Source organism: Cucurbita moschata, unplaced genomic scaffold (assembly GCF_002738365.1).
Source record: "Cucurbita moschata cultivar Rifu unplaced genomic scaffold, Cmos_1.0 Cmo_Scf00014, whole genome shotgun sequence".
In the NCBI taxonomy this organism is placed as follows: Eukaryota; Viridiplantae; Streptophyta; class Magnoliopsida; order Cucurbitales; family Cucurbitaceae; genus Cucurbita; species Cucurbita moschata.
The window spans coordinates 4,615,786-4,639,136 of record NW_019268530.1 but is presented as its reverse complement, the minus strand read 5'-3'; the positions used below and the strand labels follow the sequence as shown (position 1 = coordinate 4,639,136).

The following is a 23,351-nucleotide window of genomic DNA, read 5'->3' as shown; positions in this document are numbered from 1 at the left end:
CAACACTTTGAAAATGAATGTTTTTGAATTTGACCTAGTCGACTCACATGGGTATAACTTGCACTTCTAGCGAAGACGGCAAGAAAGAGCTTTCAAAATTTTAAAAATTTTCAATTAACGTCCCTAATAGTAAAATGTTTAGGAGTATATGTGAAAGTTAGTAAATTGTACTGATATCATCAGGAAATGACTAGTTTGAGTACAAATATAACATGAGGAAGTTTGTTAGATCTCACATTGGTTGGAGAGGGGAACGAAACATTTTTTATAAGAGTGTGAAAACTTCTCCATAACATACACATTTTAAAATTTTCCGAGAAAGCCCTTGAAGAGAAAGCTCAAAGAGGAAGGAAAAGTCCACGTAAAACAACATTTGCTAATAGTGGGGTGAACTTGGGCTGTTACAAGATTAGTGTTCTACTCTGTGTATATGATAAAGTCAGCGTTATCTCTCACATTTACTAAAGAAGCATGAGATTATTTGCTCCACTCATCGTTGAACTTGCACCAAGCTATTGAGTTAGGGAGGGAGTAAATCTTAAAGAGTGACAAGTCGTTGCTCGTGATTAGCTAAATTGTCATCATAAAGATAAATAATGAGGTTATCCCTCAAGAAACCGTTATTACAATCTTTGAAGATTTCAAAGTGAAAACGTGACACGGGTGATTCGACGAACTTACAAAATTCATATATTTCTTATAATAGAACACAACTATACTATATAGAACGTCAGTATTAATATAACACAATTATACAGGGAAGATATGGTTAGATTACATCAGAAATTATAATTTAAATAAAAATAATAAAATGGGGGTGACTAGAATTACAATTTGAATAATTAGCTGATAATTAATTAAAACAAAAATAATCAATGTGTTCAACAAATATAATTTTTTTTCTCTTTGGAAACGTGAAATTCAATTTATTGCAATTTAAAAAAATTAAGATAAATGGTGCAAAATTTACCCACTGGTAAGATAAAATAAAAATGAATAAAAAGAAGTGGATAACCCTAATTATCCACGCCACTTCTTCTACACGCCCTCTCCTCCTCTGTTGCAGGTCGGTGTCGCCGCCGGCTCTCTCCCGTTTACGGCTGCCGCCACCGTGGTTTTTGTTACGTTCGTGGCGCCGCAGCCTCTATCCTAGCGGCTTTGTATTGTTTTCTAAGAATAGCGGAATTGCAATGAAAAAGGAACACCCTCCTGGAAAATTGGGATTGTGGTTTGTGTCTGGCTGTCTGATTGGGAAACAGTGATCGGATTCTCTTCTAATTCCACAGCTCAATTCGTCTTTCACTCAGGTCTCCCCTTTTCGCATGAACATGAACCTTCGAAGAGAAGGGGCCTACGAATTAGGAAATGAATGACGTAAAAAGGCTCTTGCATCTAAATTGCTTATTCTTCATTATGGTCTCAGCAATGGGGGTTACAATTTGTCTTCTATGAGCCTGGTTGATCGTCAAGTGGGCCTTTTCACTTCCAAGCACACGACGTTTTATCACCATATTAATTCCATTTCAACAAACTAAAAATGCATTATAAATTGTACCATTTATATATAGTATAGATTACCCTTCCAATTTCTCTGCCTTCTTCTTTTCCTCTCAATTCTGCAAGTGTCTGAATTCGCCGTGGAAGCTACCTGCTTGTGCTATGGTGATTCCAGCGGCCTTGGTGATCTTGCCATTGGGCGTCCTCTTCTTTGTCTCTGGCCTCGTCGTCAATCTCATTCAGGTATTTTGCACTAGTTTGATCCATGTGTGTTCTTACTTTATTTTTTGATTTTGTTCATCAAGATTCAGTTCGTTTACTGTTGGGTTATGTTCTTTTTTGTATTTTGGTGTGTGGTTAAAGTGAGTTGAGGAGATTTTAGTAGTTAGGTTTAGTTGCTTCAGGCCTTCAGCCAATTTATTGGTATGTTTCTCGTCCAAATGCATGTTTATTGCTCTCTTATTTGGATTAATTTTCTGGTGGCACAAGGGTAACTTGTAAATTTAGCTAAGATTTTGTTTTCCTTCCTTCCTGTTTTCATCATTCGTTTTTTTTGAAAAAATGTTTTTAACTCACGAGGTGTTTTGGGTTAATAATATGCGTTGCTTGTTACCATTGAGTCGCCTGTGAGTTAAACCATCATGGTTTATCATCTAAGCTGTCGTTGTGGTTGTACTGTTGTGCTATGCTAGTGTCTGTTTTTTCACTCCATCTTCTTTGAAAGCTTTTGCTGGTTATTCTTATATATACACACTGAACGATGTGATCGGCTCTCAAATTTTTGTTCCCTTGTTTTCAGGCAATATGCTTTATCCTTATAAGGCCGATAACAAAGAATGGGTACAGAAGGATTAATAGATTGGTGGCAGAGTTGTTGTGGTTGGAGCTTGTTTGGATAGTTGATTGGTGGGCAGGTGTTAAGGTGCATCATAGTGATATTGTTGCTGCTTGTTTTTCTCTCCCTTTTGATTTTTTAATGATTAATTACTTTATCTTATCTTTTCATGGCTTACTATATTTTGATGCCACAAAATGATCAATTTTCTTGTAAATTTCACTGAATCGTTATTAAATTACCTAGTACTTGTGTTTTTGGTTCTTGGATTGGATTATTGAAAGCTCAATTTGTTGAACTATTTTGAATGCAGATTAAAGTGTACACAGATTGTGAGACCCTTAAACTGATGGGTAAGAGTATTGACTACCAATTTATTTATCTTTTGAAATATCTGCAAAATGGCTCAAATCACAACTTAGTTATGAACTTTTCCAGGTAAAGAACATGCACTGGTTGTCTCTAATCACAGAAGTGATATTGATTGGCTTGTTGGATGGATTCTGGCTCAGGTGCCTATTTCCTTTTCTTTCTTAATCAAGGATAATTCAACTTCAATATGTATCACTCATATTTATGGGTGCATATTTTTACATTTGCTGGTATCTAAATATATCGCATGTTATGTGTTTCTATCAGAGCATAAAATCAGTGTGTTTAATGCCATTTTGTTGTTTGTCTTATACTTTCTCCTTATTAATAATTTTGAATTTCATGTGGTAGAGATCTGGATGTCTTGGCAGCACGTTAGCTGTAATGAAGAAGTCATCAAAATTGCTGCCAGTATGTTCATTTTTTGGAAGTATTTTTAGCATTCATGAGCTTGTTGTTATTTTCATTACAAATTTTAAAGTTATTTTTTAATGGATTAGTTGTAGACATGTTACTAATGCTAAATTTCTCCTAGTACTTAACTTCAACTCTATGAGCTGACGAAAGTCATCCAAGTTGTCAGGGAAGAACTTACCATTTAGAGTTCTATTCTGGTAGGTTATAGGTTGGTCAATGTGGTTTTCCGAGTATCTTTTTCTTGAAAGAAGCTGGGCCAAGGATGAAATTACTTTGAAGGTAAGACATTCATGCTGTACTTAATATAGATTTTTTCACTGTTCGTTAGTCTTTTCAATTTTACCATGTGATTCTATCTGTACGTCACATGTTGGTTTCATTTGAGTCTCATGTTATTGCGTCTACAGTCAGGTCTTTTACGGTTGAAGGACTTCCCTTTGCCTTTTTGGTTGGCACTTTTTGTAGAAGGGACTCGATTTACTGAGGCAAAACTTTTGGCAGCTAAAGAGTATGCCAATGCAAATGGATTACCTGTTCCTAGGAATGTTTTGATTCCACGTACAAAGGTCAGTTCATTGGAAACAACTTTTTCGTGATTTTTTCATTCTGATCATGTTTAGGTGATTTTTTAATTGTTTATTGCCCCTTCTTTGAACTCCTAGACCTCTGCAAAGGACATACAGTAATAAACAGAAGATACAAAAAATCCACTCTGTTCTTTTCTGTAATTTTCCTCTTCTCCTTCTGTGTTTCGTTCTGTTTGGTTCATGCTATGAATTGCATGATTTAACTTCTACTTTTTTTTTTTTTTTTTTTTTTTTTTTTTTTTTTTTTTTTTTTTTCCAAGGCTTTTAGGTTGGGCTTGAAAATTTCTTTTATATAAGGGGATGGAATATGCTCAAAAAGTGGGAAGGAGATTTCTTTTATATAAGGGGATGGAATATGCTAAAAAAGTGGGAAGGAGACACCTTATGACATGTCATACAAGTAGACTTTGATTAGAAGGAAGGATCAACATGAGAATCTTGTTAGCTAAATGGCTGTGACATTTCTCCTTCTCCTTCAACAGCATAAGGTCATGATAAGCAAGTACCTTCCCATTCCTATGAGTGGACCTTGAGCGTGGTTTTGAAAGACGCACACAGAAATTCTTGGAAAGTTTTTTCTGTGGGTTTCCCTTTTTTCTGTCAGTTTATTCAATGTATGGTGGGTGATAGGCAGTGTGAGATCCCACATCGGTTAGAGAGGGGAACTAAGAATTCTTTATAAGGGTGTGGAAACCTCTCCCTAGCAGACACGTTTTAAAACCTAAAGAGGAAGTTCGGAAGGAAAACCCTAAAGAGGACAATATCTATTAGCGGTGGACTTGAGTTGTTACAAATGGTATCAGAGGCAGACATCGAGCAGTGTGCCAGTGAGGACACTGAGCCCTAAAGGCGGGTGGACACCAAACAATGTGCCAGAAAGGACGTTGTGTCCTGAAGGGGGGTCGATTGTGAGACACCACATTGGTTGGAGAGGGGAACTAAGAATTCTTTATAAGGGTGTGGAAACCTTTTCCTAACAGACGTGTTTTAAAACTTGAGGGCAGGACGTGTTTTAAAACTTGAGGGTAAGCCCATAAAGAAAGCCCAAAAGGACAATATCTGCTAGTGGAGGGCTTGGGTTGTAACAGGGAGACACTTATTTTTATGGAAGACAAATGGTTGGGAATTGACCCATATGCTCTATGTTTTCTCGATTATATCACCTTTCTTCTATGAGGATAATTGACTGGCTTCTATTCTCCCTCCTTTTGGCAGCACATCATTTCTTTTTCTTGGGTTCTATTGTCCTTTATTTGGTAGGGAAATGATAGACGTAACTATCTTATCCTTAAAGGGTGTTTTTGTTTGTCTGGGAGATTAGAGTTTTGTCTATTTGGTGCTATTCGGTTCTCATTACTTCGATCCTAATCAATGCACAGTTGGTGCAAGTTTTATTTGATTGCACATTTTTGTGTGTTGTAGTTAGAAAACATTCGATATTTATTCACCTAGCATGTATTGATCTATATTTTTTGTTGCCTATGAATTATCATAACTTGTTATTCTGCTGCTTTCAGGGTTTTGTGTCAGCTGTAGGTCATATGCGCTCATTTGTTCCAGCAATTTATGATGTAACAGTAGCTATTCCCAAAAGCTCACCTCCACCGACAATGCTAAGACTCTTCAAGGGGCAGCCTTCTGTGGTAAGTTGCTTTGGATAAGTGTTTTTTTCCCTAATGTTTTTCCTTTTAATGGCTAAATCTATTTGGAGGGTTAAAGCAGAGTTCTTCGTTGCTTTAGTAGAGCTTGGTGTATTGGGACTAATTTTCTGTTCTACTTTAGTAGTGAATATGAGATTCAATAATCTTGATTGGTATGGGTAATTAAATCTGTATCCTTCAACAATTAAATTAAAGAAAAACTCCACTCACAAATCATCGTAAAGTTAAAATGTGAACTTATTGATTATTTTAATACACGTGTACACACATGGGAAATCGAACTTTTGTTGAGAATCGCAATTAAAGAATATGCATGTTGAGGAGGTGTTGAGGATTGTTGGGAGAGTAGTCCCACGTTAGCTAATTAAGGGAAAGATCATGAGTTTAAGTAAGGAACCCTATCTCCATTGGTATGAGACATTTTGAAAAAACCAAAAGCAAAGCTACGAGAGCTTATGCTCAAAGTGGATAATATCATACTATTGTGGAGGGTCATGGTTCCTAACATGGTATCAAAGTCATGCCCTTAACTTAGCCTTGTCAATAGAATTCTCAAATATCGAACAAAGAAGTTGTGAGCCTCGAAGGTGTGTAGTCAAAAGTGATTCAAGTGTCTAACAAAAGGTGTACTTTGTCCGAGGGGAGGATTGTTGAGAATTGTTGAGGATTGTTGGGAGAGGAGTCCCACATCGGCTAATTAAGGGGTTGATCATGGGTTTACAAGTAAGGAATACATTTCCATTGGTACGAGGTCTTTTGGAGAAACCAAAAGCAAAGCCATGAGAGCTTATGCTCAAAGTAGACAATATCGATCATACTGTCAGGTTGAAAAAACAAATTTGAGCCAAACTAGCCAAAAAAAAAAAAAAAAAAAAGCCAAAGAATAAACCTAATTGATAGTTACAAAAAAATCATAGAGATTGATCACTAAAGCGACATTCAATGAAGGAATTGCCTGAGACATTCAATGCTTGGTCGTTGGTTCTATCTTTAGATAATTCCCTTATCTATCTCCATCTGCTATTATAGGTACATGTGCACATAAAGCGACATTCAATGAAGGAATTGCCTGAGACAGACGATGCCATTGCACAATGGTGTAGAGATATGTTTGTGGCAAAGGTTTATATTATCCAGTCATTCCTGTTCTAGGTGAAATGCCATGGATCAATTGTCTTACCCTCTTGTTTCTTGCCTTCCAGGATGCGCTGATGGATAAGCATGTAGCAGAAGACACCTTTAGTGATCAAGAATTACAGGACCTTGGTCGGCCAATCAAGTCTCTCCTGGTAAGCTCCTCCCTGCCTCCACCCACAAAATAAAGAGTTAAATTTACATAATATTTGAACTAGAGAAATGTTTATAGCACTTGTTTTTTAAGTCTACACTTCTAGAAAACTATTTTGTGTTGGATTGAGGAATTTTATTGCGAAATTTAGTAACTTTTTGCTTGATTTTGTGAGTGGGTTTTGAGTGCTTTTCATGATTAGGTTTTGAGGTGTAACTTAATCAAGAGCTGTAATTTTTTTTTTTTTTTTCTGTTTACTGTGAACAGGTAGTAATTTCATGGACATGTTTACTCATCTTGGGTTCCCTCAAGCTTCTTCAAGGCTCTTCCTTCTTATCCTCATGGAAAGGTCTTACTTTCTCAGCATCCTGCCTCGCCATTGTTACAGTTCTCATGCAGATCCTCATACGTTTCTCCCAATCGGAGCGGTCAACCCCTGCAAAAGTCGTCTCGGCCAAGCCTAAGAGCAGTGGCGAACCACTCGACACCAGAGGGCAGTCTAAACAGAACTAGACTCTAGATATATTGTACTTTTGTCAAAAACCTTGTATTTTTTACACACGGTTACTTGTTTACATGCAGTTTAGGTTGTGTTTTAGCTACTGTATTCTATGTCAAGTCTTTTTCCTTATGAAACTAAACATTTGCCTCCACAGCATCGTGTATTTGACTGGCAAATCACCAGATTGGTGTTCGATTCTTTTGTTTTTAAAATAATTGTCTTGTTTTGAGAGTTGTATCTATTTATTTTTCTAAGTTGTGTTTTTTTTTTTCAATGAGAGACCAAAACCAGTTGAATTTACAGAACCTTCTGTTGCCATCAACGATGAATGGTGTCCTTTGTTGGAAGCTCTTACATAGATTAAATCGATGGAGTTGAGAAGCAATTTTGTTTTGTGCATATGAACGCAAGGAGTTAGAATGATGAAATGATACAACAACTAGTAGGTACATGTCGTTGGAGTCATGAGTCAGTCAGTACATGCAAAATTCGAAGTTTGGTTCAGGAACAATTTCTTGGTGTAACAAAACAGCCAACATTTACAACTCAAGCCCACCGCTAGCAAATATTATCCGTTTTAGTCCATTACATATCGCTGTCAACCTCACGATTTTGAAACGCGTCTACTAAGTAAAAGTTTCCACACTCTTATAAGGAATACTTCATTCCCCTCTCTCACCTATGTGAGATCTCACAATCCACTCTCGTGGGGGGTCCAGTGTACTTGATAGCACACTGCTTGGTGTCTGGCTTAGATACCATTTGTAAAACAACTAAAGTACATTGTTAGCAGATATTGTCCGCTTTGACCTATTACGTATCGTCGTTAGCCTCATGGTTTTAAAACACATATATAGGGAGATGTTGTCATACCTTCATAAAGAATGTTTTGTCCCCTTTTCAACCGATGTGAGATCTCACAGTTGCTAGCTATAGAAGCAGAGTATAGAGCAATGGCTAAAGCAGCTCAAGAAAGTATATGACTGGAGCTCTATGTATTTTAGGAGAGATATTTAGATATTTTAATAACACAGATCTAGATATTTTTGAAATAAATTTGGTAACATTGTCTAGCCTCTACTATAAATCCTCCTCCACCCTTTCAATAGTTTCTACCGAATATCTTTTTAACAATCTCTTCTTGATTTGTCTTAACACAGAGTGTGAGTGTTTCTCACAAAAGAGTTGTGTTCAATATCCAATATTATCAAAAGTTGCATTATTTACTTGCAAATGGAGTCACCGTCAATTCCCTTGGACTACCCAAACCAATATCAATGGTCGACCTGAGCGCCTGAACCTCACCATGAGAGCAGTAGAAAACCATGTCCCTACAGGAGGATCATTCCAATTCAACAAGATAAAAGTTCAACAACATGCTTGAAGAGTTCTTGCATCACTTTATCGATGCACAACATAAACAACATGCTTGAAGAGTTCTTGCATCACTTTATCGATGCACAACATAATAATTGGGTTTAAATGCACGATTTGCTCAATTTAGCTTCAATTGTCAACAAAGCTCATTGAGGAAAGACAACCTTCGAGATAGTATGTGGAAAATAACCACTCGTGCTCCATATCATTGATCAACTGGATGGGAAGAGTCCACAAGCCTATAACTTTACCCTAAAGTGAAAGCAAACTTCTAAAGTGACGCACACTGATTTAGAAAAAGGTCCACAACAAATGAAGAAATGGATAGACTTGAATGAAACACGGGCCAATGGAGTTTCAAGGAGATGACCAAATTCTAATCAAGCTGAGACCATAACAATTTCTACTCGAAGGTAATAAGGATCAAAGACTAGTGCAGAAGTATGAAGGACGCGTCGACATCATAAAAAAAGTGGGGTAGACTTCATACTGACTTCAATTTCTTGCATGGATGAAAATTCACCTTATTATCCATGTCAGTAATTTGAAACTATATCACCTAGACGATGATGTCTATAGGCGCAATGAATTCAAACGACCTCTGATCACGATAAAGGATACAAGTGGGAAAGAAATAGAAGAGATCTTAGCCGAGCAAACACGTTACATTGGTAACCCATGGCGAAACGTTCAAGAATTATTGGTCAAGTTGAAAGGGCTCCGAGATGTAGAAATTAGTTGGATATGCATGGATGGCTTGAATTCGGCAACACATCAAATCGCTGAGTTGAAGAAAGTAGACGGTTGATAGGGACATCAACCTACTCGGTGGGGAAGGATATCACGATCATGTTTGTCCAAGGTGTGTTGCCCATGATCGCTTTCCCATCTCATACCAAACCCCTTGTATATATACTCTATTTCTTTATTGCTTTCTTGTTGTAGTAGCTTGTAATTTTGGAGCATGAGATTTCGACAAATCATTTACTCTTGCTAGATTTGAAATGCCTCAAAATATACTATAGGGGATGCGACTAATTGTCAATTCTTCATTCTCAGAGTTATATATTATCTAAGCCGTTGTGTTACTTTTTTTGCTTACTAGCCTAACGTTACTTTCAAACGCTAGTTCGAAAATCTCTTTGCCCTGTTTTCTAAAAATTTATTCTCAAAGCAGGGCTAGAGGCTTGGTATACGTTCAATCAACGACAACTCGAATTCGAATAGGCTGACTTACTCAGTAGTGAGAATGAGTGCCACACAATCGCTTACAAACGTCCCGAAAAAGTGTATTATTTATTTATTTATTTGATATGCGAAAAGTGTATTTTATCTTATTAAATATTTGCATTAGTAATTAAAAATCTAGCCTAATTTGTATAAAACTTTACAAAAATATAATAAATAATGATACATAATCAGTTTAATTAAGGTTACCATTATAAGTTCAATAAATTATATATATCTGTTAATTATTGAACTTATAATTGGTAAATATATTACTGATTACAATTAATTAATGTAAACTTGGTATGTTTAGCGTGTATTATTTGATTACAATTTGCTACTTCCAAGTTCCAATTATTAATTAAAAAAAAAACAATTAATTAAAATTTTGAAAAATTGTAAATTAATTCTCTCTAATATTAAAAGGAAATGGACTTGGGCTGGTAAGTTTGAGAACTAACTATTGAGCCCAATCCGTAGTAGAAGAAGGAGGAGCAGCAGAAGCAGCGAAGCACCGCGGCTGCCCTTCTCGTCTCTTCAGCGGAGGAAACTGTAAGCCATGGAAGACATAGAAGACTTGCTCATCGGCGGCGGCGGCGGCGGAGCTCCCCCTGGTTACCGACTTCCAATATCCGCCGTCGGCGTAAAGCCGAAGAAGAAGAATAAGCTGAAATCTAATCCTGATGCTGATGATTCCAGCAGCGGGCTTTTTCCAACCCAAAATCTACTTGCACCTAAGATTCCAGGCACTCAGGTCTCTCTCTTCATATCTTCTTCTATCGCCTTGAGTGTTTTTTTGTTTGATGTTCGCATTTCTCTTGCGGATACTGATAACTTTATGCGTCGATGTATTTTGGCAGACAATTTATGTTAAAACCTTTGGATGTTCTCACAACCAGGTTAGTCCTTCACACCTCGCGTATTAAATTGCTTTCTATTGTTTCATTGGCTTAAATGAATGGCTGAGTCTTTAATCCCCTTAGAGTTTGTTTATTGTATACTAATCCAAATAGAGGATGATTGGTTATTAGTTTTTATCCTTGCAATTTGTTGTGACATGAAACTGGACTTTACTATTTCCACTGTGCATTCCATCATTGTTTCATCTTTTATGCGTTTTATCTAAGGCTTCCAGTTGTTGTAAATTGATTTTAGAGTAAAAGTTTTCAGTGCAATGTTATAAGTGTAAAACTAGAACTTTTTGCGAGTAGATAAAATGCGTGACACAGACACATCATATATTAAATCTATTATTATATTTTCTTTTCCTAATAAAGATCGGAAAAAGCTATCAATGATCCTATTTTTCAAGAGGACTAGTCCTATTTAGAGGAGAAATATAAGCAATACTACAAGCTCAATGGAATAAAGTTGGAATCGTCAAATTATATTAATTTTTTGCTCGAGTGAGAATCTCCACACACTGCCTAGATGTTCATCATAGAAAGCTATTTGACAGCACTAGAAGTGTAAAAGAAACAGCAGTGTCCAAGTGCATTCTTCATGAGTTATCTTTCTTTTCGTTCTTTATGGTCTGCAATGGAAAAAAGCTTGATGTGAGATAGGTATCACAAGTTTCTCCTGTTTTGGACGAACCCAAGAAATTCTTGTTGCAAAAGCACAAATATTTAATAGATGATTTATGTTCATGTTATCACTTTTATGTAGAATGCATCTGTCATGAGGGAGGAAAAATACTGATGAGGTCTTCTCTTGTATCATTGGTGATTAATTTTAAATAATTTAATGAAAGTTTGAGGTTAGTATTTTGGATTGGAGAAGAAACTTACCAAACCTGAATGTACTATGGATAAATGTGGTTATCTTATGTCGTGGTTGGGAGGAATGAAATAATTTTCAATAATAAACAACCTTCTTGGGCTGATAGTTTTTGAATCTCCAAGATTAAAGGCTTCATCATGATGTTCTCTCTCCAAGTATTTTGCTGTTCCTTTTTACAAGATATATGTTTAAATTGAGATGTTTTTAGTTTTCCATTTTAATTGTCTATTTATTTACTACTTTTCTTCTCTCAATGGTGCGTTCTGTGTCACCATTGCTAAAATAAAAAATGGATACAATTTTCATCATTGTTTTTTTTTTTCAACAACAGAGTGACAGCGAATATATGGCTGGTCAGCTTTCAGCATTTGGTTATTTGTTAAGCGAGAATCCTGAAGAGGCAGACTTGTGGCTCATAAATACGTATGATCTGTTCCTTCAAATGTTACCGTTTCTTATTTTGTCTTAATTTTATAGAAATGTTCAGTGAAAATTTCTTTCTTAGTTGCCAGAAAACATAAGTTGCCTGTGAATACTTTCTAATGGTTTTTTGTGCCTCTAATGTGCCTTCTTGGCCTTAAGTGTACCATTTGTCTCTGCATCATTTATTCAGTAAACTGTTCTCTTTCCCAGGTCGGTTATTACATCTTCGTAAGGACATTAACCTTTAACTTCCTCTAACCTACCTAGTGTCTTCTCTTCATTATTGTTCTTTGATGTAGATAGCTGTGCATATATGTGCTTTGACACAGATATATATTTTTGCATAGACAGTCATGAATTTTTTTCCCTTTCTCCACTTATAAAAGAGACAATATTTGGAATTCTGAACTAATAGCCGGATAACTATTTTTTCAGTTGCACAGTTAAATCCCCTAGTCAGTCTGCTATGGACACTCTAATAACAAAATGCAAAAATGCAAAAAAGCCTCTTGTGGTAGCTGGGTGTGTACCACAAGGTAGTCGAGATTTAAAGGAGCTAGAAGGGGTCAGTATAGTAGGAGTCCAGCAGATTGACCGTGTGGTAGAAGTTGTGGAAGAGACACTGAAGGGTCATGAAGTAAGGCTATTGAATCGCAAGACACTGCCAGCGCTTGACCTCCCAAAAGTGCGAATTGTTTCCTGTTCTAGCCTTTTGAGTCTTCTATTTGAGTTTGATTTAAGAAGCTTCTTTAACATACATTATCTTTGTCTTACCCTTTCGCTAACTATTAAAGAAGTTTATTTTGATTTTTAATTTTGAACAGGTGAGAAAGAACAAGTTCATCGAAATACTACCAATCAATGTTGGCTGTTTAGGTGCTTGCACTTATTGCAAGACAAAACATGCTCGTGGTCACTTGGGAAGTTACACAGTAGATAGCCTTGTAAGAACTTTAAACTAATGTATGGTTTTTGTTAAACATATGTCCCTTTTTTTCAGTTAGAAACTTAATGCTGTTCGATCTGAAGAAACATCTATTAAAACTGTATTTGCAGGTAAATCGTGTAAGAACTGTCATCAATGAAGGAGTCCGGGAAATATGGTTGAGCAGTGAAGATACTGGGGCATATGGTACTTTACTCTACTTCCATAGAAATATATATAGTGTTGATTGAGTTATTTTATCAGAAGAGAACATTGAATCCATAGAAATATATAGAGTAGGATTTTCAAAAAATGTTAATATCAATTAAGATTTATGGCCCAAAACCATCAAAATTTTGAATGAAACTTATATTCTTCATCACTATGGACATCTCATTTTTTCCAATTATCATTTTTTAATGGATATGCATTATAAAAAATAGTTTAAATTTTTTTGAGGAATTAATTGCTTGCTTTTATTGTTGAGGAATATTCTCTCTTGGGCTCGAGGGGACCAATTATGGTTCTTTTTATGAAAATTAAAGTGTGCTCTCTCCCTCCCTCACTCACCTCCTTGTGGGGTTGGTGGACCAATTATGTTTCTTTCCTCCTCTCTCTTTCGGGAGACGTCTCTTTCTTTATTCTTAGGTTGCTATACTTGAATCGATGATGATTTCGTAAGCTTCTTTCAATGCTGATTCTCTCCCTCTCTCCCCCAATCCACCACCTGACCCCCATCAAAAACCATGGCCAAACTCACACCACCCGTCCCTGACCATGGCAATAGACCCACCAGAAGAAAATTGTTACTATCAAAAGGAAGAAGTACTCTTAGAGTTAGACAATAGATATTAAAGGAATAGAGTAAAGGTCTCAGAATTTACGCAAGAAAGGCTTTCTTCATACCTTTACATTAGGAACCTTTGAAATGGTTGTTACTATCACACATACGTGTGCTCCTTTAAATGGGAAGTTCTTTAGAGAAGAGTGGTTTACCCAATGGGTTATCTGAGTTGAAAAAATTGCAAACAAGAAAGATACTCTTGTCGAGGTTGTCCTTCTACATACCAAGGAGGGTTAAACAAACTCTTTGTACCTATTGATGCAGAATGAAAAGGCTGGGATGTTTTTTATAATCTCATAGCTAACTACCCTGCCCTACCATTAAAGGTGGTTTACCAACCTAAAATCCTCCATTCTTCAACAAGACTACTAATGAACCTGCTCTTAAACCCTTTTACCTACCAAAGACTACTAATGAACCTACTCTTAAACCCTTTTACCTACCAAAAATTCTTCCCCCGCTCCACTGTCATTAAATGGTAGTCTTGTTGAAGGGGATTGAGGGTTTAGGTTGGTCTTATTATTGGGATTTTGCTATGATTGTCACTAGAAGAAACTTTCATGATAGTTTGTACAAGATTTTTAATGGCCCTATTTTTCTTAATAAAATAGAGATGTGATATGCCTAATATGTGCAAAAATTCATTAGAACAATCACAAGTAAACGTTTCCATGGACTTAAACGTTTGCAAAATTCATTTAAAATGAAGGTAAAAGTGATGTTAACAATAATAACAGAAATCAAAATAGCAAGAAATTCAAATGAATGGAAACACCCTGATCTAATCTGAAGGCTACAACGTTAAATGTAAATGCGACTACCCTAACTTCATTCCCATAGCCTCCACAACTACGCTATCATCCGTACAAAGGTGCCTTACCTTTACCGGAGAAAGAAGTAGCACATGACATGAGTATTTATAGGAATACTCAGGAAGTAGCCTTATTGTTGAGGTCGTGAAATATAATCACATGTGATCATGTTGGGACCTATTTTTTCATAAAAACATCATGGTCTTGAACTCTACTTTTCAGTTTGGACGAAAGTGGATGTGTAGTATTTCTCCACACGGCCCACCACGCGCACATGGACCCTCCAAGCGGGCTTGTATACATACCTCTTGGGTTTGGCCTTTGACTAGCACATGCTCACTCTGTCGGAGCCACAAAGGAAAAATAGCTTGCATAATATCATGGGGTACATAAATATCGTAATGTACGCACTCATACAAATCATAACGGGGAAGCATCTTGATGCACGTGACATACAAAATGCATGAGGTTCCATAGTATCAAATCATGACATATACTTATCATGTAAGTTGTACCTCCATTCTTTTCATAACATAGCATTCTTATGAGACATGCAATATATCCTATCTTTCATGGTTAACATATATGGTTTATCAATTTCTCGTAGGCATAGAGTGAACATGTTAACATAATATATGGTATGACATATGGAGGTTCATGCATCATATAATGTAATTAGGCAGAGTGAATTGAGGGTTCAACAATCGCAATGTGGATGAGTTGTCAAACTAAAAAGTCAAGGAAAAACCAAGCAGTAACACTACAACTCAACCAGGAATCAGGCCAAAGAGAGGTTGAGAGACCATTACCAAGACTTCTCTGAGCATGATTAGCTAGGTCAATAGATGAACAAATAAAACCAAGATACGAACTAAACCCCTCCAAATATGTCGAGACAAAAAACAATTGTTCTCTGAAGAATAATTATTTTGTTATTCTTCTTTCCCTTGCTTTTCAGTGCTTTTATTTGTATTTTAATATTTCAACAATAGGTTGGTCTAATGATCAAAACAAAAGCTTTCCATTGAGATACAATCGAAGTCATGTATAATCTTCAATATATCTCTAAGTCTAGATCTTGTATATTTGTTTGGGTGGTCGTTTGTAAGATTAGAAAAAACACGACATAGTGATCTATAGGTTGAAGAGAACCAATGATTGGTTTTGTATCATGAATACTATGATAATTTTCAATATTGGATACATTTTTTCTAATAATATGAAATTTGAACCTTGAAATAAGGCATACATATTATCCAAGGATCTCTAAGATCATAAAATATTTGTCCTTGGCTATAAAGTATCATTACTTGTAAAAGGGCCAAGTATTGATGTCAGACTTATATCGCACTTCGACACGTTGTCGACACATGTTTTTCTAATAATATGAAATTTGAACCTTGAAATAAGGCATGCTATTATTGTTTTTTATATTATTTTTCATTTTTTGGCATGGCAAGGACATGCTCGGACACAGCTAGGGACACACAAAGACACGGTTAAGACATGTAATGCCAATTTTTTTTCAAGTTTCAAGTCTTTTAAGATCATTTAAAAGAAAGCCCACTCTGCATATAAACCTCAAAGTATTAGGGTTTCTTACCATCATCTTCCAACCTCAAATCTTGCATCCACGACAAGAAAAAAAATTCTTCACAACTGCTCATCAACGACAACAATGAATGACAGTTGTCGGTTGTCGTTGATCACTAGTGACCATTGGTGAAGAGGACAAGGATGGGGAAAATATGTAGTATGTAGAAGACTTGTTTTGTTTGATTCTATCTTGTAGTTTTCTGTGTAAGACTTGTTGAACATTGAATATTGTTGATGTTGAAGTTTTTTGTGTAAGACTTGTTGAATATTGGATATAGTTGATGTTTTTTGTTGATTGTTATCTTATCATTATCTTTTTAATGAATTTTATGGATGTTCTTTTGATGTTTAAATGTAGAACGTTACATTAGAAGTATTAAATATTCATAACATGTCAAATTATACACATTTTAAAAAATAAAACAAATGTTTCCCCAATCTGTTGTGTCCTACTTTTTTGGAAATTGATGTGTCGCCTGTTCATGTCGTGTCGTATCCACGTTACAAGTTCTTTCCTGTGTTTTTTTTTTTTTTTGTCCTTCCTAATATCATATGATGAAATTTCAGGCCGTGACATTGGGGTCAATCTTCCAATTTTGTTAAATGCAATTGTTGCCGAGCTTCCTCCTGATGCAAGCACAATGCTTCGGATTGGGATGACAAATCCTCCTTTCATTCTTGAGCATTTGAAAGAGATAGCTAATGTTTTGTGTCATCCATGTGTATACTCCTTTTTGCATGTGCCAGTTCAATCTGGGAGTGACACAATCTTAAGTGTAAGTATTGTCTATACCCAAATTTTCTTAGATTTGTTTTTAGTGACTTGAGGCCAGTACAGTTTTGAGGAAGGAAATTACTTGTAGTCCTAATCATTACATTTTCTCTCAGGCAATGAATCGAGAATATACAGTCAGTGAGTTCAGGACTGTAGTAGATACCTTAACTGAGCTTGTTCCTGGGATGCAGGTCGCAACTGATATAATATGTGGATTTCCTGGTTAGTAAGTGGGTTTGAGGCGATTGATTGATCCCTATACTTCTATTGTTGTCTCTCTATTGGTTTGCATGGGTTTTTATTCTTTGCATACTGTTTTGGATGGGAAATGAAACTTTCACCTTCATTGATTTCCTTGTTGCAAAACACCAACTGCTGAAACAGTGTAATCTATAAAATTATTGTTCTCCTCAAAGATGCAAGATTTGATCTATTACTTACAGACATTTTAAAATATTGATTTTCATAATGGTCAACTATATTGATTATTATGAAAATGTAACCCTTTGGCCTTGTGGGATACCTCATCTCCCCCTCTTTTTGTAATAGTTCCTCTTGTTATTTTTACTGTCTCGTTTCCTTGTTCAATTTTTTTTTTTTTTATCAAGAAAACAACTGAAAAATACTAAAGTTCAAGTATGAGTGGTTTGTTTTGGTCGCTATGCGGCAGTGTGAAGATTATTTCTGTTAGGTTTGTCAGGGCCTTTATCCCCCATTTTTTGCTTTGTATCATCTTGAATGTTTATCTCCTCCAATGTTGTATACAACATTAATTCGCATTTTGCGGAGCATAATATCTTAAAATTTTATTACATGTGAATGATTGCCAAACTTTTGTTAATTCTGTGGCTTTTCAGGGGAAACGGATGAAGATTTTTGTGAAACTATCAACCTTATTAAAGAGTACAAATTACCCCAAGTTCATATCTCACAGTTCTATCCTCGACCAGGTATGGCATCATGTTCAAGCCTCCTTATTTCTTTTCATAGACTTTAACTAAAGAAGGTAACAGTTAGACTTGAATGATAATGACTAGCTTAATAATCCTCTTATCTCAAATTAGGATGAACCTTGTGCTATTCCTTGTGTATTATTCAGGAGACACATCACATGCTTAAAATGTTTATTTCCCAGGATGTGGCAATAAGATTACCTAGGAAGCAATATATATATATATTTGTTAATCCAAACACTTTTATATCCCTTCTCATTTAGTTTTCTTGTTGTTGCTTGCAACTTATTAGGACCAAGGTTTTTTAATTTATTAATTTGTCTAATTTTTTTTTTCTTAACATGACTGAGAAAAATAGAAGAAAGCAAAAGGGCATCAAAAAACAACCTAGAAAAAAATTCTGAAAAAAAAAACCTAACTAAACATAAAGGGATTCAAACCAAAAGAATAAAGCCAAAGAGACATTGAACGAAGAATCACATTTCGTTTTGTTTGGAAGGTTTTTTTTTGTTAGGATGGTAGAAACTCAACATTTCTTTGTCTAATTTTAAAGAGCAACTGCTACTTATTGATCCCTCTATCATACAAACAACCTATTTTATACTTATTCAGATGAAACAGTGTGATACTAGCCTCAACAAATGATTGAATGACTAAGATGAATTATTCATGCATGTGCAAAATCCAGCAATCAAACAGTTTGCCCATGTTACCTTAGAAGAACCCTGGCTGTAGCAATTTCTTTCATTAAATTGATTGTCTTGGATTTATCTGGCTAGACTAGGTTTTGGAACTTCTTTGATTCCAAGTAAATAGAATGTGATTACTTAAAACTAATATTTCCAGCCGTCAACTATTTAAAATGAAAAAAACAGTATTCTTCTCTCTTGTCCTTCAGGGACACCTGCTGCTAGGATGAAGAAAGTTCCAAGTGCTATTGTCAAGAAACGAAGCCGCGAGTTGACTTCAGTTTTTGAAGCTTTTACTCCATATAATGGAATGGAGGGCAGAGTGGAAAGAATTTGGATTACAGAAATTGCAGCTGATGGAATTCACTTGGTAAGAAAGCGATGCTGTCTAGTGTATTTGTTTCTAATTCTTCCATGTATTTGCCTACAGTTGTTTCAGGTGGCTGCTTCTACACAAAATAGTTAGGACAATGGTGAGAAAAATTGTTTGGATCAGTTTTAGGCCCAAATTTGAGACATTAAGGCTGTTTAATTGACCTTTTAGCTAGTGTAAATGAAATTGTGTTTACAGTAACACAAACAAGAAAAGGGAGAAAATAGGATAAAAAAAAAAACTGGTAAAATTCACTGTTGACATTTTGAGAATCCATATAAAATTTTAGACTCAGGCTGCATGCTTAAAAAATTATAGAAAATGTTTATTGGAAAGAGTAAAAAGAAAGATAGAAAATATCTACTGGCGGAGTTATCAATCAATAAACATTTTAATTCACCATGTTCTACACGAGGAAAAACCCAGCTGTACCATCTGTTGGCCTTTAAGTGAAATAGAAGTAGATACCCTGACCAAAATTAGGATTTCAAGACATAAGGACTTTTGCATTTCTACCTAGCATTTAATAACTAAGTTATTTTTTCTTTTTAACAAGAAACAAAATATTTCATTGAATTAATTAAAAGAGTCTAGCAAATATCTTGACCATAGAGAAACCCTCCATCATTCCATCTCAAAACAATCAACCCAATATTTAAAATATAAGTATGCTCTATTAATCTTAGTTAATTTTAAACATTCTTCAAAAAAAGGATTTTCTTCAAACATGTCTTATTTGACGTTGCTTCTTTAGACAATATGTAATTGGCTTGTTCATGAGGGGAGTTAAATTTTATTCATTCTTTCATATACGTATATAAAATATACTATTTACATTAGCTTAGACCATTCCTAACCCAAGGCCTGGGCTGTGGAATGCCTGTTCTCTGTACGGCCTACACTCTTGCAGTTAAGACCACAAGTTAACACTATCTTGTGGTGAACTTGGATAGGAATAAATAGTAAACCTTTAGAAGGTAAGCTTAGATCGTGAGCTGAAGTATGGGCTGAAGTCTTTGGTTATGTTAAGTTTGTGATGTAGTAGATTAGCCGACTAGGGATAATCTTGTAATTTTTGGCTGAGTTTGTTAATTGTTAGTTGTTAGTTGGGTTTAGGTAAAGGGTTTTGGTAGTTGAATTAGTTTGTTAATTGATTGCTTTGTTTGTAACTGGGTTTTACTTAGCTTGTCAGTTGGCATCCAGAGGATAGTCTCTTGTAAAGACTTCGGAATAGTAATTAAAAAAGAAAAAAGGTTATCCTTGGGTTCTATTTTTTGGTTGCGAGGTTGCATCATTTTTTGTATAGAGAACGGAGAAGTAGCATGGCCAAGAAAGATGACGAGCAAGAGTTTCAAATGGTAGGGAATGAAAGTTCAGCGAGTCCAAATGGTAGGAAATGTGTGGAGAATCAGTTGCAGTTGTACTGACTTAGTTGATTCACATTCACTCAAGCCTGAGATTTTCACACGTAAGAAAGTAGTGAAAAACATCAATATTCCATGGGAGAGAAATCAGAAATCAGTCGTTAATTTGGCAAGTTCTGCAAAATTTCACCTTTGAAATTTAACAAAACTTTTAGAAAAGGGCCAAATTCTCTCGGACAATTGATTGAAGAAAATGTTATTAGTTATGGATCTAGGTTTGGAGAGATCTTGGGAGGAAACTTGTGGTAGGCTAGATAGGGACAACATAATTTTTAGCGAGCGGAGAGATTTTGAAGGAAGTTTGGGAGGTTGCTTGGTTTGCCTTCCCGTGGGAATCCTTCCATTGGAGTTTCTTTTGTTGTTAGCTTTGTTTCATTCCTTTGAATTGGAATACCATCCTGTAGTTAATTGTTAACTGGTTCTTAATCAATTTCAATTCCCATATGCATTTTAGTGCATGAGCCATCTCATAAAACTGCTGTTTTTATATACTTTTGATCATCTAATGTTTCAAAGAACTGTTGTTTCTTTTTCGATAAGCTCAATTTATATTGCTCCCCCAGGTTGGCCATACCAAGGGGTACATACAGGTGCTAGTAATTGGCCATGAAACTATGCTGGGAACTTCTGCTTTGGTGAAGATAACATCCGTTGGAAGATGGTCTGTTTTCGGGGAAGTGATTGAAACCATCGTCACCAAACATCATAAAACAACTGCTCTCGAAGACATGCCGATTCAAGCCAAAGTTCCTCCCTGCTCTGATGCTCATGAAACATGTGCATGTTCCGTGGAACCCGAAGCTTGCGCTTGTGGACCAGAAAGCTGCTGCAAAGGACCAGTTGCTCTGGATGAGAAAGATGATTCTTCAAGAAATATCCCATTGCCTGAAGAGCCCAAACGGAAGAATCTGGTTGAATGGCTATTGCGGAAACGGAAGAGCCATGCGCCCAAAAGGGAGGAAAGGGAAAGTCCGGTAGTGTCCGAGAGAAAGCAGGCATCGGCTGGAGGAAGCATGGATGAGTGGGGCGTCGTCGATAGGATTCTTGTTGGAGGAATACTAATCAGTATCTTCACAATTGTTGGTCTGCTGTTTCATCTTGGATCCACGACACTCTCCTCCAGTTGATGATATTAATGATATTATACAATGCTAATTTGTATTGAACCATATTTAAGAAAGTTTGTAATGAGAGCTATAATCCATCGTATCTTCATGTTCCTTTTTCAACTTTCATCTATGGAGATCGTGTTTTGACGGTCACAATTTCAGTTGTAATTTGAGATCTCAGCGATTTTGTTTCAATTTCACAGTTCTCCCTCTAGAGCTTCATCTACTTCCATGACTTTGAATCTACTAGATTACATGGAATAAACTAATTAACCATCTTCATTGAAGATGAGCTTCAAATTTTGGATGGATGATGATTATTTATATTAAGGTTACGTTTATTTTGGATGGATGATAATTATTTATATTAAGGTTACGTTTATATAGTGACTAATTATGCTATTGTCTAAGATATGAATGTTACCACTCTTGAATTGTCTCATGGAAAGTTAATGATTTTATTTTGAAGAGCTATGATGAATGTTGTTTTTATAGCAATGAATGTTGTTATTGTAAAGTAAGCTTGCATTTCTTTAGAAAAGGGTGGTTTTGATGGTATGTTTAAAATCTTTTAAACTTGAGACATATTGATTTTGCTGGTAGAGAGTTGAATCTCCGGGAGTGTTTTTACTTTGAGATATTTGATAAACAAAGTAATCTAAATTTAAGGACAAAATTGATGAAACGGAAGAGATCCGAGTGAATGGACCACTTTAAAATTTCACTTTAAAAGAACACGCTATCAAAAGATAAAAAGACCTGATTATGAAACTTCTTACCCTTCCTTGATTATGAAACTTCTTACCCTTTGGATGGAAATAAAAAAAATTACAAAATGCAGTTAGATTTAGATACAGATGAAAAAGATTTCTGGTTTGAAAAACCTCTTGTGACTATTCGTTTCAAGTATAAACGATGGAATCGTCCATTTCGATATATATATATATATATATATATATATAAAAGTAACAGATTAGAAAATGCTGTTAGAACTGAAATGGCACAATATTTTTTTTATACATGCCAAAGTGACAGAAAAGACAAGAATAGTTTTTACATATCCACCCAGTCTATCAACTTTTTTGGACATGATACAAAAAACCAACAGAAAAACTTTTTTTTACAGTGAATTGGATAATTCTTGAAATTATCTGAATGAACAAAAAAAAATTTAAACAAAAAATGAAGTAATCTAAATTTAAGTGATTCCTTGTTAATAGGGGAAGTGTTCTATGTTTAAAATTATTCTAGCTTAATATGATTAATCTTATTTGTAGAGTAATTTGAATCTCCTCATATTCAATTAACAAGGGTCTTGTAGTGATTTCTTATCATTAAGGATCCGTTTAGGCTATCAAGTGTTCTATTGACATGGCTAAGTTCAGGGCATGGCTCTGATACCATATTAGGAATAACGACTCTCCACAATAGTATGATGTTGTCCACTTTAAGTATAAGCTCTTATGGCTTTGCTTTGAGATTCCCAAAAAAACCTGGTACCAATGGAGATACTATTCCTTAATTATAAACTCACGATCATTCCCTAAATTAGTCAATGTGGGACTTCCTCCCAACAATTCTCAACAATGGACGAAAGACGGTAGTTTCTTATAAATATTATTACTTATATATTCCAAAATCTAAGATTTTAAAACTATGAATTTAATACTTAAATTAAAACTATGTTGAACCTTTTTACGTGGAAAGACTATATTATAATTTAAAATGTAATTTTTTAGATATTAAGCTGATAATGATCATATATTATATTTCATTTACATTTTTTTTATACAAAATTATATTGTAAAATGAAAATGATGTATTAAAAAAGTTTTGTCAAAAAATAATTTTAAAATGAGAAAAAAATTCTCGTAGAAATACGA

At 35.3% G+C, this 23,351-nt stretch overlaps 2 protein-coding genes across 2 annotated transcripts; both read left to right on the top strand.

Annotated features, from left to right (window-relative positions):
• The first annotated feature begins 1,022 nt into the window (after positions 1 to 1,022).
• Positions 1,023 to 7,390, top strand: LOC111452810 (1-acyl-sn-glycerol-3-phosphate acyltransferase 2-like). Its single transcript, XM_023093710.1, has 11 exons — positions 1,023 to 1,740; positions 2,297 to 2,419; positions 2,646 to 2,685; positions 2,771 to 2,844; positions 3,056 to 3,115; positions 3,323 to 3,400; positions 3,529 to 3,687; positions 5,226 to 5,351; positions 6,399 to 6,491; positions 6,572 to 6,658; positions 6,925 to 7,390. Exons 1-11 carry the CDS (start codon positions 1,660 to 1,662, stop codon positions 7,168 to 7,170), a joined length of 1,167 nt encoding a protein of 388 aa, XP_022949478.1. The 5' UTR covers positions 1,023 to 1,659; the 3' UTR covers positions 7,171 to 7,390.
• Positions 7,391 to 10,257: 2,867 nt separating this feature from the next.
• On the top strand, positions 10,258 to 21,663 carry LOC111452531 (threonylcarbamoyladenosine tRNA methylthiotransferase). The gene is made up of 11 exons (XM_023093301.1): positions 10,258 to 10,517; positions 10,624 to 10,662; positions 11,877 to 11,968; positions 12,404 to 12,653; positions 12,793 to 12,912; positions 13,025 to 13,100; positions 16,713 to 16,921; positions 17,034 to 17,142; positions 17,778 to 17,870; positions 18,772 to 18,932; positions 20,923 to 21,663. The coding sequence occupies exons 1-11, from the start codon at positions 10,323 to 10,325 to the stop codon at positions 21,484 to 21,486; spliced, it is 1,908 nt and encodes a 635-aa protein (XP_022949069.1). The 5' UTR covers positions 10,258 to 10,322; the 3' UTR covers positions 21,487 to 21,663.
• Positions 21,664 to 23,351: the final 1,688 nt, after the last annotated feature.

Coding starts and splice junctions, on each gene's coding strand:
- LOC111452810 (XM_023093710.1), top strand. CDS start 1,660: ATGGTGATTCCAGCGGCCTTGGTGATCTTGCCATTGGGCGTCCTCTTC. Junction 2,420..2,645: donor ATTGGTGGGCAGGTGTTAAG/GTGCATCATAGT, acceptor TTTTGAATGCAG/ATTAAAGTGTACACAGATTG. Junction 3,401..3,528: donor AGGATGAAATTACTTTGAAG/GTAAGACATTCA, acceptor TTGCGTCTACAG/TCAGGTCTTTTACGGTTGAA.
- LOC111452531 (XM_023093301.1), top strand. CDS start 10,323: ATGGAAGACATAGAAGACTTGCTCATCGGCGGCGGCGGCGGCGGAGCT. Junction 10,663..11,876: donor TTGGATGTTCTCACAACCAG/GTTAGTCCTTCA, acceptor TTTCAACAACAG/AGTGACAGCGAATATATGGC. Junction 17,871..18,771: donor ACAGTTCTATCCTCGACCAG/GTATGGCATCAT, acceptor CTTGTCCTTCAG/GGACACCTGCTGCTAGGATG.